The sequence below is a fragment of the Alligator sinensis genome, unplaced genomic scaffold (assembly GCF_000455745.1).
Source record: "Alligator sinensis unplaced genomic scaffold, ASM45574v1 scaffold31_1, whole genome shotgun sequence".
Taxonomy (NCBI): domain Eukaryota; kingdom Metazoa; phylum Chordata; order Crocodylia; family Alligatoridae; genus Alligator; species Alligator sinensis.
Window position 1 is genome coordinate 3414930 of NW_005841884.1, and position 13925 is coordinate 3428854.

At 41.6% G+C, this 13925-nt stretch overlaps 1 protein-coding gene across 7 annotated transcripts in view; it reads right to left on the reverse strand.

Annotated features, from left to right (window-relative positions):
- SCYL3 (SCY1 like pseudokinase 3) overlaps positions 1 to 13925 on the reverse strand; it is a 47854-nt gene that overhangs the window by 24337 nt on the left and 9592 nt on the right. For all 7 annotated transcript variants that reach the window (XM_025196765.1, XM_025196766.1, XM_025196767.1 and 4 more), the window contains 7 exons: positions 13346 to 13402; positions 10952 to 11054; positions 9124 to 9235; positions 7874 to 7951; positions 4996 to 5135; positions 3985 to 4172; positions 2943 to 3114 (listed from right to left, as the gene is read on the reverse strand). In XM_025196765.1, the coding sequence (XP_025052550.1) occupies positions 2943 to 3114; positions 3985 to 4172; positions 4996 to 5135; positions 7874 to 7951; positions 9124 to 9235; positions 10952 to 11054; positions 13346 to 13402 (850 nt within the window). The remainder of the gene's footprint in view (positions 1 to 2942; positions 3115 to 3984; positions 4173 to 4995; positions 5136 to 7873; positions 7952 to 9123; positions 9236 to 10951; positions 11055 to 13345; positions 13403 to 13925) is intronic.

Consider the following 13925-nt stretch of genomic DNA (forward strand, 5'->3'; position numbering starts at 1 on the left):
TGGATTTAAGCAACACTCAATCAAAATGAAGACTTGCAAGTAGAGGTTTGTAGTGCCACAGGCTGCTCCTCCAGCTTCATCCAGAAACTGCTCCATTTTCTGCAGTCTGGGGGCATTCAGGCTGCTGGCAAACTGCTAGTGCAGCACTTCAATTCTCCTAAATGGAGGGCCTGGTGCTTTGCAGATCCCTGTGTGAATATAGCTGAAATTGTGGCACTTTCAAAAAATCATTAAATGAAATAGCAAAATCCCTGTCTGGATCTTATTAGACCCAAGACAATAAATGCTCTTTGTTTAGCCACTAGGCTTCTCAACACGTTTCTATACTACACAAAGGTAAGAAAGATACCAGCGACACTCCCTTGTCACCTCCTCCCCTGGCTCCTATCCCTGCTGAATGCACGCATGTATGCAGAACAAACCCCTATGTGCTTCCCTGAGGCTTTGACAAAAGCAGCTTGCTGGCATTGAATGAAAGAGGAGTTCTAGGGCACAGCAACAGGTACACACTAATGGCTACTGTACTGTTGCTACAGGGGCACTAAATGGCTACTGAACTGTTGATACAGATCATCAGCTGTATGGCCCCTCTAGATTTTACAAGCTCGCACAGTAAAGCTTTAAGCTAAGAGGGCCATGACAATGCCTACTCCATGGTAGACAGCATTCTCTATCTGTGGTTCAACCAGGGATCACAAATAGGAGTGGGTGGGGGCTGCATTTGTACTGTGACCATGTAACTGCCCAGGTGCAATCCCCCAACATAACACCTTTTATCCCAGTGCAGTTTGATTTGCCTCAGTGCCATTTACCCGTTTCACTGATGTCACCTGCAGTTTGCTGGTGGAAACAGAGTGTATGCTGGGGTCTGTATGGGTGGAGCTAGAGAAGGCTGAAGAGTACTTGAGGGACAAGGCCTACAATTCACACCAAGGAAACCAATTATCTTCTACATTTTTTTTTGTAAAGCCAAAACAGGTAATTTCCAAACGGTTAAAATGTAACAAAGCTCTTAGACACCTGCTTCTTCCCTACATTTAACAGCATCTGTTCCACAGTTCTGTGCAACTTATTAACAGGGACCAACTGTGAACAGCCTTTAACTAAACTAACCAAACAACTCTGAACCCCTTTAATTAAAGGGAAGGTTGTAACATTGCTGGTGCACACTTGGTCCCAGCCTGGGCTTTCAACAGCAGGTTCATCTGTTCTCTTCCCCCCTCTCCCTTAAGAATTTCACCAATAAAGCTTGCTGCCAGAGCAATCTGTTGCTAATTGTGTTGCTCCACTGCTATTCTTGTGGATTAATTTCACTGCTAAAACTGATGATTTTTCAGGAGTCCAAAAAATCTGAATTTTTATTTAAAATCTGGATTCTGGATGTTTTTTAATGTAAATACATTTAAAAAAAAACTCACTTAAAATAAAATGTAGGCTGTAGAATGTCATTTTACATTTACTATGCTTTATTGAAATCATTTAAATAAATAAAAAAAAGTGCTTGGTGACCTGTCCACAAATTTTAATAAGTTTAAACGTGCCTTTTTCCGTTACATACAGAATCAGGGAAAAGTATCTAACTCTTAAGGTCAATTTAAGCTCTAAGGGAGACACAATGTCACATGTTGCAGTAGATTTCTTTACTACTTTCAGTCTTCATAATGCAGCGAGTGATGTTATTCCCATTTTTCCAAACGTAACTATTCTCAGCAACTGTTCCTGCAGAAAAGCTTTCCCCTCATTTACTAGAGAATATTTTCTTCATTTGGACTAGTTCAAACGTCAAAAACTGGGGAGCAGAAAGAAGTAGGAAAGTTCGTTTTCCTCATCCAATCTATGAATGAAAAACCAGGTGGTAGAAGATGAGATCTACTGGGTTAAGAAACAAAAAGACACCAGGCCAGATTTTTCAAAGAGATTTAGGTGCCTAAAGATGCAGGTAGATGTTTAATGGGGTTCTCAAAAGTGGGTACTGAACAGTTCAGCTACTCTAGTCTCATTGAAATTGAAGGGAGGTTGGTGTCTAACCTCCTTAGGTGCTTTCAGGTATCCCACTAGGCACCTAGCTGCATCCTTATGTGCCTAAACACCTTTGAAAAATCTGTGTCCTGATGACCAGAACCAATCCATCTATTTACTAATGAGGTATTATGCTTCCTTGATTGAGGGTAGCAGTCGGTAACATTTTCAGGTGACAGGCCAGAAGGGTCCAGCTCCTGTACAAGGAAAGCTCCTGGCTGCTCAATGTGTAGTGCACTGCAGTCAGAGCCTCCAAAGTCCCAGCTCTATGGGCTGGATTCAGTGGCTCCCTGGGCCAGATCCAGCATACAGGTTGCGAACCCCTAGTTTTAAAGGCTTATTTTTAAATGCAAAACCTGGCTTACTTTTTCTAACATATGCAATATATTTAAAGGGGCTTTGACTAGTACAAATCAATTTTAACATCAAATTCCTTTACATGCAAGTGAATTCCAATTTCCATCCAAACAGTTTGACACAAGTCACAAGTAAAAATCTCATCATTGATAAATGAGTCACTTCATCATTTTCTAACCTAGCACAAATGTAATAGCTAAGGGGAATTTATGTAGCTCCTCATCTAAAAAAGATTTAATAGCTTAATTGTCCAGATAGACTATAATTCTGGTTAGCAAAAAAGAAATATCAAATTTAGCATCAAGGCAAATCACCACAGGTTAATGATTATTCTAATGACAAACCTCTTTTTAAGGGAAAAAAAGAATTCAAATGCTTTTGATTTATATCACTATTACAATCTGCAATTTCAAATCACTCCAGTCAGGTTGAGAAGAGGCCTTCACAGACATTAAGCTTAAAGACCACGAAGGACTTGCCTTAGAGTCCAAGGAATACACACAAAATTGGATGGCACAGATAGATCCTGGAGCCTGGGCTCCCAAATCCTTCTAGTATTTACCTACCATCTGGGGAAAGGTCCGTAGTTTTAGTGAAACTTGGTACAGAGCGCTTGAAAATCTTGCTTCTTTCGCCACCTACAACCACCTCAGGTCCAAGCAGAGAGACAAGGACTGCTAAGCTGTGCAATGTTATTGCCACAATGTTATCACTAGAATCTCGAAGGCCCAGTAAAACCTAAGACCAGAATACAAGAAGACTATTAGAAACACAGTAAAGATTCCAAGCCAATTTCTCTTTAGCTCATCCATTAGAGTATGTCTGCAGCATGATTCATTTTTAAAATCAACGCTTTCCACAGCTCAGCCAAAATTCCTAACGTGGAACACTATGCTGGGGTAAGAAACTAATCTTTCACTCCACAGCTGGGTTCAAATTCTAGCTTATGTTACACATTTAAATGGCTGAAAGCTTAGTCCCCAGTGAAACTGGACTGCTTTGCAAAACTACCTGGTAGTTTGGTGCAGTTCAGCATGGTCAGCCATCTCTGCTCACAAGACACTTTGGACTGAAATGCTGGAGTGATGAAGTGGGGATGCAATACACAATCATGAACAGAGATGTTGCAAGTCAGTGTTAACACACAGTGACAGAATTATGAAGGCATAGGTCTATGATGGGAATAACAAAGGAGTATTCTGAATCAGGATTTGTGTATACTGGTATGGCTTGGCTTGAGACCGGAACAACAAAATCCTTTTCAAGTTAGAATTGAGGTATGCTGGCAGAGCTGGGGTGAGGACAGGAATAGCAAGAAGTATTTCAGATCAGGCCCGTGGTGCACCGGCAGAGCTGTTAGCCGGGGGACGGGGAAAGGAAAGCTGGATGCTGGGAGTGAAATAAACAAAGAGTACAGCACATCAGGATTGAGATGCATTTGGAAGAGTTGGAGTTTGGGGAAAGCTTACAGAGAAGTTGCCCACACTGTGCTTGACTGCAGCCAGGACTACGAGACCTTTGCTTTTAACAAGAACAGAGTTCATCCCCACAGCATAATTCCCCACATTTGATACATCATGTACAGTCCTGTTGCCTCTCATCCTTAACCTGTGGCAATATGATGTTTTTCAATTCATCCCGTGTGAACAGTTCTGCATAGGTATCGATGTGAGACAGCAACACCATTCGAACATGCTCCTCGTGAACCTCAAACAGCTTCAGCAGCACAGGGATGACATGAGTCTGGAACAGGGCTGGTGAGAGCAGATAACTTGTGTGGCAGTCTCCAATATTATCTAGGGGAAAGAGTTTGAAAACAGGACAAATAGCTTCCCACACCAGACATAACATATTGAGTTAAAGCTACTCAATTAAAATATGCTGCAGCCAGCAACTTCTAGGGCCAAGATTTATACTGTCACCCAATAGTCAGATTTGATTCTCAATCCAGGTCCCTCTCTGGGTCAGCCAAAACTGGGAACTGCAGAAGCAGCAATCTTGGGGAATAAGGTTGGGGAGGAAGGCTTTGTTCTTCAAGGGCAATCACTCTAAATAATTACGGTCAAATGAGCCCCAATGAAGAATTCTATACAAGAGGGAACAAGCAGCAGGGACAGGAGATCTTCAGGAATCTAGGAGGGAGAAATTAAGTACTCCTAGCAGGGGGTAGGGTGCCAAATGATCACCCTTAGAGGAACAAGTTGCCACATGCCAACTTGCCAGCTCAAGCTAGGGCAACCTTGTTCTCTGCAAGAGTGTTAGGGCAGGTAAATGGTGAGAAAAGGATATACACTGTGGTGCTGTAAGCAGGCCCCATGCCCCACCATCCGAGAAGGGGCCATTTATAGCAGCATGGAAGGAATCCAAGTAATTGCTAATCCCCTTTCAGCAGCAGGAGGAAAGCAATATGACAAGAGCAGTGGAAAATTTAGCGGACAAACCAGGGGACCTCACATCCTTCAGCATCTGGAATGACAGACAGTTTTCTTTGGTGCTTTACCATATATTATTTGCTTGGCTTAAACACCAAATGAAAACCTTTGGTCAAAGGCACTACTCCTCTGAATTCACTCCAAATGTGTCAGTGTTAATTCTGGAGACAGAATGTTCAAGGGTCACCTTTCTTTGGACCTAGCAGATGAGGAAGGAAACTCTTGACAGCTACAGGCTCAGCAAACACAAGCTGATTGAGTAAAAGAGGCACCAGCCGCGAAGCTATCAGCTCTTCTGAAAAGCAGGCCACTCTATCCGGCAGGAATCTGTATTCCAAGAGAGAGTAATTAGTATTAGGGAAGCTTTTCATTGAACAACTTATGACATGGTTTCAAAATGAGTTTCCCTTAAACAACTTTTTCTCCTTGCTTTGTCTGCCCTGTTTGCTATACTGAAAGCTCTACAGTGCAGTTTAATTGGCATGTATACTGCCTAGAACAATGGAGTCCAGGTCCTGATCCTATTCTTAGTTTAGGCCAGGGGTGGGCAAAACACTCCTCCCCACCCATGGCATGAAGCCCCTTCTGCCTGGCAGCAGCAAGCAGGTGGGGATGTCAGGGTGCATGCGCCTGATGCAGACATGGCTCTGGCCAGCATTGCGTGGAGGGAGGGAGTGGAGCCTGCCCTATCGCCGGGGCTCCATGCCAGGTGCCTGCAGCTCTAGTACTCGCAGCGGGGGAAGCCCCACACTGGAGACTGCTGCTTCCCCTGCTCCCTGCTGCACAGTCCTCGCACTCTGCTGGGAGTGGAGGAAGCTTCCCCACAGAGTCCAGTGCAGGGCTTCCCTGCTGCAAGTGTGAAGCCCTGTGATAGAAACGGCCAGCGCTGCGCTGGGGGTGAGGAGCGCACTCTGGCGCAGCCGGCCCAACCACTTCTACGGCAGGGGCTCCACATCGCACGCCTGCAGCTCCGTACTCACATCAGTGCTGACCCAGCCAGTGACAACTTGTCAAAACTCCCTATGTAGTCACCAGGCCCAAATAATTGCCCACCCCCACACTAGCGTGTTAGAGCTTTCTTCAGAACTTCTTTAAAGAGGCCTGAGGGTTTTTAAACACAGAAAGGAGGAAAAAAACCACACTGACAGACTTGCGTTCTTTTTTTAGGCCCAGTATAATGTCCTGACCATAATGCAGCATTAATTTAGCTAGCTAGAAAGTGATTTTCAATCTTAGGTCCTTCTGTACACTTACTGGTAGCATGATTACAGCTGCAATACCCATTACAAAACCATTTTTTATACTTATAAAATTTGCCAAAAACTTTAACCCCTTAGGTGGAAGTTTTCCAAGCCAGTCGTCTCTCAGGCTGATTTTTTTTGTGGATAATTTTGCCCAAACACTTTTGACAATTAAGCTAGCAGTCAATGCACTGTTTTACTATGTCAATTCTTTTTTTAACAAACACTAGCACCTTGTGGTTTGGAATAGAACTTGAAAGTTGGCACAGAAATGGGCTTTGTGTTATTTATGAGACTGCTGTCCCTCTGAAATCTGCCCAAATTTAACAAAGATACAGGCTTTTGAAAAAAAAGTGCAGTTGGCACATGCTTATTAAAGCCTTCTTAGAATTTCACTGCCAAATTCTTCAGATCCCATCCATGCTCAGCATGCTTCACTCCCTCACAGGACCTAGTGCAGTAGTTCTCAATGCAGTAGACTCAAGGCATCTGTTGGAAAATGCCAGCTCTTAGCTTTTGTTCGTTTCCTGACTACAGAAAAACAAATAGAGCAATTTTTTTGTTGTAAATAATTCAGAAAGACCACACCAGGTAAGAAAGTTTTTGACTCTATGGATTTTTATTTGAAATCTCTGGGTTTATCTGCGAATCATGTGCACCTTGATTAAAACAAACAAAAAAATAAACAAAAAAATTACTGACCTACAGTACCACCCAGACTCTGCACTTCCATTCCCACACAGTGAATGAGCAGGGTGGTTAAACTGGACACTGTGCAATGGCTACTCCAGACTGAGGTGGGTCTTAACATTGGGTCTCAACGCTCACATACATCCTCCTTGCTGGGTCAAAGAATATGGCAAAGGATGACGCCTGGCATAGACACAGGGGATAAAAGCCAACTTGGTGGGGAAAAGTAGGCTGGGAAAAGGAAATTTGTGAAACTGGGACTAGAAACTGACAGTGTAATGGTAGGTTTCAGCATAATTAGAGGCCCTAGGTAGATGTAAGACATGATAGCCAAGGAGCTGAAAGCTGACCTGCAGACAGCCTGGAGGAAGAGACTGAGGCCATCTCAGAAAGGACAGCATCCTCTCCAGTCAGTAAGTATCAAGGAAACCCACTGACAAGGTATGCATTTCATTCCCACTAGGGCTGGCCCAAGAGGATGGCAACCCCACCACTGCTATCAGTTATTCTATTAGCTCAAGTGGCAGAAGTCCATGCAGATGTAAGGTCTGCAACGCTGCTGAGAAACTGAGTGCAAGTGTGATGCTACATGATGGAATTTGTTTTATATTTTTTTTCCACAGCGAAGGTGGTAATGAATACTTACTGACTGATGCCAGCACTGGATTTGTTTAGCATGAGCAAGATATTAAACCAGAGCACAAAGGTGATGAAGTGTGTAAAAGGTTGAAATCCAAACAGAGGAAGCGTCTACCCTAAGACCGATAACTGGAAATGTCTACTAGACACAAGCAGCACTGTGCAGGGATAACCAAGTTAGTTCAGGTAACAAAGCAATATAGCCATGTTAGCATGGTACTGCCTGGGCTTGGCAGCTATACTGAGAACCATGCATGTGCAAATCACTATTAAAACTGACCTTTCTCTGAAAAAGAAAGCAGGACAAGCAAGCCTGGGAACAGTATTACACTAAAGCTATATTGCTTTGTTACTCAAGCTACCTTGAATATGTCTGCAGTATTGCACTGTGCCGTGCAGACATGTCCTGGAAGTCCTGCTGAGACCTTAGCTGGAACATGATCAACATTTTCTCACATGAAGGGCCCCCAGAAACGCTGAAGCTCTTTCACTTACTTGAAAAATTCAGTTTTCTCCTCTTCTGTCTTTACTGTTAAACTTTTCAGAAAGTTCACAACTTCCAGGAAATCATTCCTAATCACAAAAATAAAGAATATGAAGCATCACCAAGAATTTTAAACTGAGCAACCTCCCATCTTTTATTCACCAGATGGAGGAGAACAGCGGAGCTTAAATGAGTGATATTGGACTAGGAATGTTGGAGTAAGTCTCAGCTTCTTATTTTCTATCCCCACCAATATGTTTCAAAATCCTACTGTAATCATTTCTAGATGGGAGAATTCAATCTCTATTGCTCATTCTATTCTTAGCCTCTCTTGAGGCTGATGGAGACAAGTAAAAGCACATGTGTGATGCAAGCATCTGTCCATTAAGAATAGGACTGATACCAAAAAGTAATTTCCTCAGCCTGCTTGTTAGTTTGCAGTTGGAATTCAATGATGCCACAACTTTGAGGTCAGCAATTTGCAGCATCAAATGGGAAAAGCTACATTTGCAATCTCGAGCCAGTTACTGCATTATGATGGGAAAAATACATGTCCTTCCTGGGACAATATTGATATCCTTAGACCACAACACACAGAGGGCAATCTGTGCAAACAGGTAGTAAAGCTAGATTTAAAGCAAACATACTTTGAAGAGTCTTGTTTTCTAGGCCATGCACTACCCTCATCCATAAAATGAGGGAGACTTGACTGGCTATAACTGAGAGGGTTGCTGTTTTTCAACAAACCTGCTCCAATTTCAACACCCCACTGTGAACGAGATGAGGCTTTGTACATTTGAGATGCTTTACCAACACATCTGTCTGATCACAGCAAGTATAGGCCATACAACAGGCAACTTTCTGATTGCCAAATGAGCCTAACATGGGGAGTGAATAGTTGCTCCTTCTAGTTTATCTCAATGCTGTGCTATTAGCAAAAATTAAACTGACAAAGTCCCATCAATTTCAAGGCTGCTATTAAGGAGGTTGAATAAAGTAATAAAACTTAATGAGGTGTGAGCAGCTGTGAGCTGGCTGTTCCCACATGAATTAGTCAGCTCATTTAATTCACCTTAAGACATGCTTTTAATACTGAAATCAATGCCCACCTTACCCATTAGTACTGCCTACTTCTGGGTTGCTAACATCTTCGACTTTCTTTTTGGAGGTTTGTTTCATATATGACGCATGAAGTACAAACATAATTACAGAATAAAGTACTTAAGATGCTCATGAGTAAGCAATGCATGCATTCCCTCACCTGAAGAACTCATGAGAAAGCAAGCTGGACAGGGGTGGACGGCACTTTGGATCTGGATTCAGCAGTGTGCAGTGCAAGGTTTGTTGAAAACTTGAGAGAATATCTGCTGAAACTGAAAGCCACACATCTTCCATTAGATTCCACTCCAAACATGGGGAACATGCAGGACTCAGAGATTCCTCCTTCCTTAGGTGGAAAATCATTATTTCTCAAATGCTGATAAGGTAACAGAGCTTACCTACCATTGTCTAACAGCTATCATAAGCTTCTTGCTGTTTTAGAAACAGCATTTTTAACTCATCTACCCTCGCCTGAGTCAGCCTGCTCTTAAAACATTTAGGAGCAGAGATAATACAGTTTTATAAAAGCCAGACTTTCTCTTCAGCTTGATAAAACAAGAGTAGCTTCCTTTCTTCTCATCCTCCATCTGCCCTACTGCTTTCTAATTCAGAACTATAAAAGATTTAATTATACTGAAGTCTCCATCTGATGCCATTACAGTGAAAGTCAAATAAGTTTCTAGTCCATTTAGCAAACATATAAAAAATATATACTATGCAAGCATATACAAGTAAGACAGAACTAAAATAATCTACTTATGCTCTTACAAGAGGCAGCAAATTGGCAGAAGATTTAGGTTGCATTCCTAGTGTGGTTACTGGCTTTCTGTGAGACCTGGCCAAGCTGCTGGCCTCAGTTTGCCAGTGTGAACAATGGGATGAAGAAATTCATCCTCTGTAAAGTGCTTTGAGATCAACAGATAAGTAAGAGATAGGAGTTTATTGTTAAGCACAAGTGATCTTTCAATACAAGTTAAAACACAGGAAATCCAAACTGGAAAGATCCCTTTTTTCTCCAGAACTTATGGGGCATACATATTCCATGGACTGCACTGCTATGCTGTGCTATTGAGGAAAAGTTTTACAGAATTAAAGGAGGATTTGACATTCACAGCAATGGGATATAGGGAAAAAATTAAGGGATATCAAACTTCATTCTTCAGGGCACAAGCCAACCCACCAGATACACAGGGCTGGGAGAGAACTTCCATACAGTAGCTAAGGCAGGAAGGTCTGAGGCATCTGACATGAAAGAAGACAGAGGTCCTTTTTTAAGGGAAGAGAAGAGATAACAGAGTTCAGATGTACATCTGTCCTTTAACTTGATTAACCCAAAGATCTCCTACCTAACTGTAACATAAAACTTGTTCCTGCCTCCAGTAACACGTCATTACACTATGTTACTGCAATTAAGAAGCACACAATATTAGGCACAGGAAAGGCTCACAACCTTCACAGTAATTTGCACTTAGGTAGTTCCTTTCATCTTAAAGCAGCTAAACAAATTCATCACCCACACTGTGCAAAATGGAGATATTATACAATTTACTCACAGCCATACAAAGGGGAAGTAAGATTCTGAAACAGAGCAGTTACCCTAACTGCTAAGCTCCACACCAGCTACTGAACAATACTGTCTCTCAAATATATTATAAAGACAGCTTCCCACCCTACACGCTAATTTCTGGTGTCAGAGTGAAGCTTATTACAGCATAAGGTAGCTGGAACCCCTAGAAATCTCCAAGTCTATGAAAGCAAAGCATGAAACAGGAAGAACATATAGATAGAAAAGTTTTTAATTTCTGAAATTCATAGCGAGTGCAACGGACAGTCCTTGATCGCAAAGTTTGTCATGCTTCTCCTGGAACAAACTTCCTCAAAATGAAAGATATTTTTGTTCATGCCTGAACACAATGAGCCACAGGATTACTTGGCATGGGTGGTAGCAAAATAAAGGCATTTTATTATAGGTCGTGGAGGAATCTCACCCTGATCATTCAAGATTGTCAGCAGATTTTCAATCATTGTTCCAAACGAATAGGCATCTCGGGCATGTCCATGGCTTTCAGAAAGAATGCAGAAATCTGCAGACTAAAGAAATAAGCATCATAAAGAAGGAGCTATATAATCTCAATCATTACCTACCATCGTTTCATTTTCCAAGTCTTTTCATAGCCCTGTAACTCCAACTTACTCTATTTGTAACGCACTATTATGCTAAACTAAAGGACTTTCGCCTCAAAGAATTTATAATCTAGAAGCACAAGTAAGTACATTACTATTAAACAATACCCTCAGGAATGCATTCAGCAATCATAAGCCAACAACTTTCTGCATTTCTATGGAAACCAATGTTAATCGGGGATAGATCTTATGCTCTATTCAGAACAAAGAGCTTTGTATTATATTTTAAACATTCTAGTTGATTACTAGGGAAAAACATGGACATTAAGTGCAAAAGCACTATAAAATTATGTGGCCACAAAACAACCAATAATATCTTATAAGACCTTTGGTTCTTTAGATAATCTAAAATGGAGTACACTGTTTACACCAAGTTTTACATAAAAATGGTCACCTATTTAAATAAATGTTTTGAACATCTATTTAAGTGAAGCTTGTCATCTTTGAGTGTCTGAGTAACAAACACAGATTTCAGTTTCAGAACTCATACTTTCTAAGAAATTAAATAGTGCATGACTGGATTGTTCTTTGTAATGTAAAATTTACATAAACCACAATCTTCAAGAGGCCCTGATAATGCTTCCTGAACATCACTCTCTGCAGGTGAGAAGCAATATTTTTAATACATGAATTACCCACAGAACCATACCTGCCTATATTGGTCACCTTCATTTCATAAAACTTAGTATAATCATTTCTGTTCTGTTATTTTTAGAATTATTAAAAATACTAACCTATACTTGGCTGGTGTTGGTTCTACAGGATGATTTTCCAATTCTTTTAAATTATAAAATGACCAAACAGAAATGGTACATAATCTAGCAAGCCATTTATTTAACACATGCACCCTATGGAAACAAAACAAAACCTAGGCAAGGAGAGAGAAGACGGTGGGAGAAAGTTTGGGTTTTTTTGTTGGGTTTTTTAGTTAAAATCTGCCAAACATGGGATCAACGTAGGAGATTGAGGGCACAATGGCATGTGCGATTAGCATGGCTAAATAAGCTCCAGTGCAGCTTGCACCAGAGTTTCTTGCTCCTGGGTTCAGTGTTTAAGTGTGTGCCTGGGATTACAGCACATAAAGCCAGGGTGGCACAGTTCCCCAGCTGGCAGAAGGACTGGTGGGGGGTCAGCCTGCCAGCCTGGAGCTGCTCTGCCCCAGCTGAATGTGCTGCAGAGGGACTGACTGGCTGGGGCACAAGAGTGCAGGGCTAGCTGGCAGCCAGTCCCTGCACTGTAACACCCTTGTGCCCCAGCCAGCCCTGGTCACTGTCTACACATACACTGTGGTGCATTAAACTCCACCATAGGACAGGATAATACTGACTGACAAGTACCAAGGCAGAGTTAATTAGTTTGCTCTGGCCTAATAGCACTGCATATGCAGATGGTGACACTTTAGTGTGGAGTTAATTAGTCAACTCCACAGTAAAGCGCACATGTAGACGCCCTCTGAAAGTAGTTCCTGAACCAATACAAAGACATTCTATCACATTCCACATAAATCCAGTTGAATACAAAGTAGGTAGAAAAGAAAAACAGCATCAAAACTTGAACGCGCAGGGCCTGAAGCCTAAATTCAATCCCATATTGCCCTTCCCTGCAACTGCAAAACTGATCAATTGTGAGTACTTATTTGGGAAAAGGCATTTTACATTTACTTAACAAGAAAGAAGAAGTATAGAGCAACTATGTCACCTTTTTAAAAATGGAGTTGCATGGAAGGCATATTTAAAAAAAAAAAAAAAAAAAAAAAAAAAAAAAGAAAGAAAGCATATCAACAGGGGTTGCAAAGCACTGAGCATTGCTTATTTAAAAATATGGGCTGGGACAGAGCAACCAGATTATTCGCTGTTAGGGCTCTTGCTCTGTTCCTGGCTAATTCTGTTAAGACACCTCCCTTCCTCCTTTTAACAATACCCAAGATCAGGATAGAATAACAGACTTTATTCTGGAGTTACCTAGGTGGACATATCCTCCACACCTAAGCATATAGACTGCAGGATTTCTATTTAACATAAATCTAACAAAATAGTGTGTATATTATTTCTTTAGATTTATATTAAAATAGAGATCCTACATATTATATATAGATGAAAAATATTTTCTGAACTTCTGTGTTTAATCATCCTCCATAAAGAACACTCTAGCAAGAACAGAATCTTTTGCTAAACCTGTAACACAGCAGGGCTACTTACCATCTCTTCAGGAGGGATGCCTGCCTGGTCTCTCACTGACTTGATTTCACGCAGGAACTAGAAAGGTAAAAAAGAAAACTTCATGATAAATGTTTTGTCCTAATCACTTATCCAGATTCACAAATTGGTGCCAGGATGTAGAAGATGAAACCTAGTAGCTATGACTGCTTTTTTTTACTTATTAACTGCCTCCTCCACTGCAGGTCACATATGCCAAGGCCAGCTGAGACTAGCTGAATGTATAGCACAAGATTCTCCTTCCACCTCAAAGTCAAGAAGTAGCTATGCTTCACCTAAGCCAGTGGGGAACTTTCAGGCATCTAAACAGTGTGTGTAAAATGCCAAGAAGCCCTGGAGAAACTGCATTTTACCAGACTGTTTAGCCCTTCAGATTTATGGTATTTATTTGATTTCAACATGAGATTTCCACCCCCCTCCACCACATTTAAACGTGACAGGAAAAACTCCTTCATCTTAGAATAAAGCAGGAAGCCAGGCTGCTCCTGTGGCTCTGGCTGTAGTCCCAACCCTGACCCTAATCCCAGGTTAGGGGTGGAGCCACAGCTGTTGCTTGCCCCCC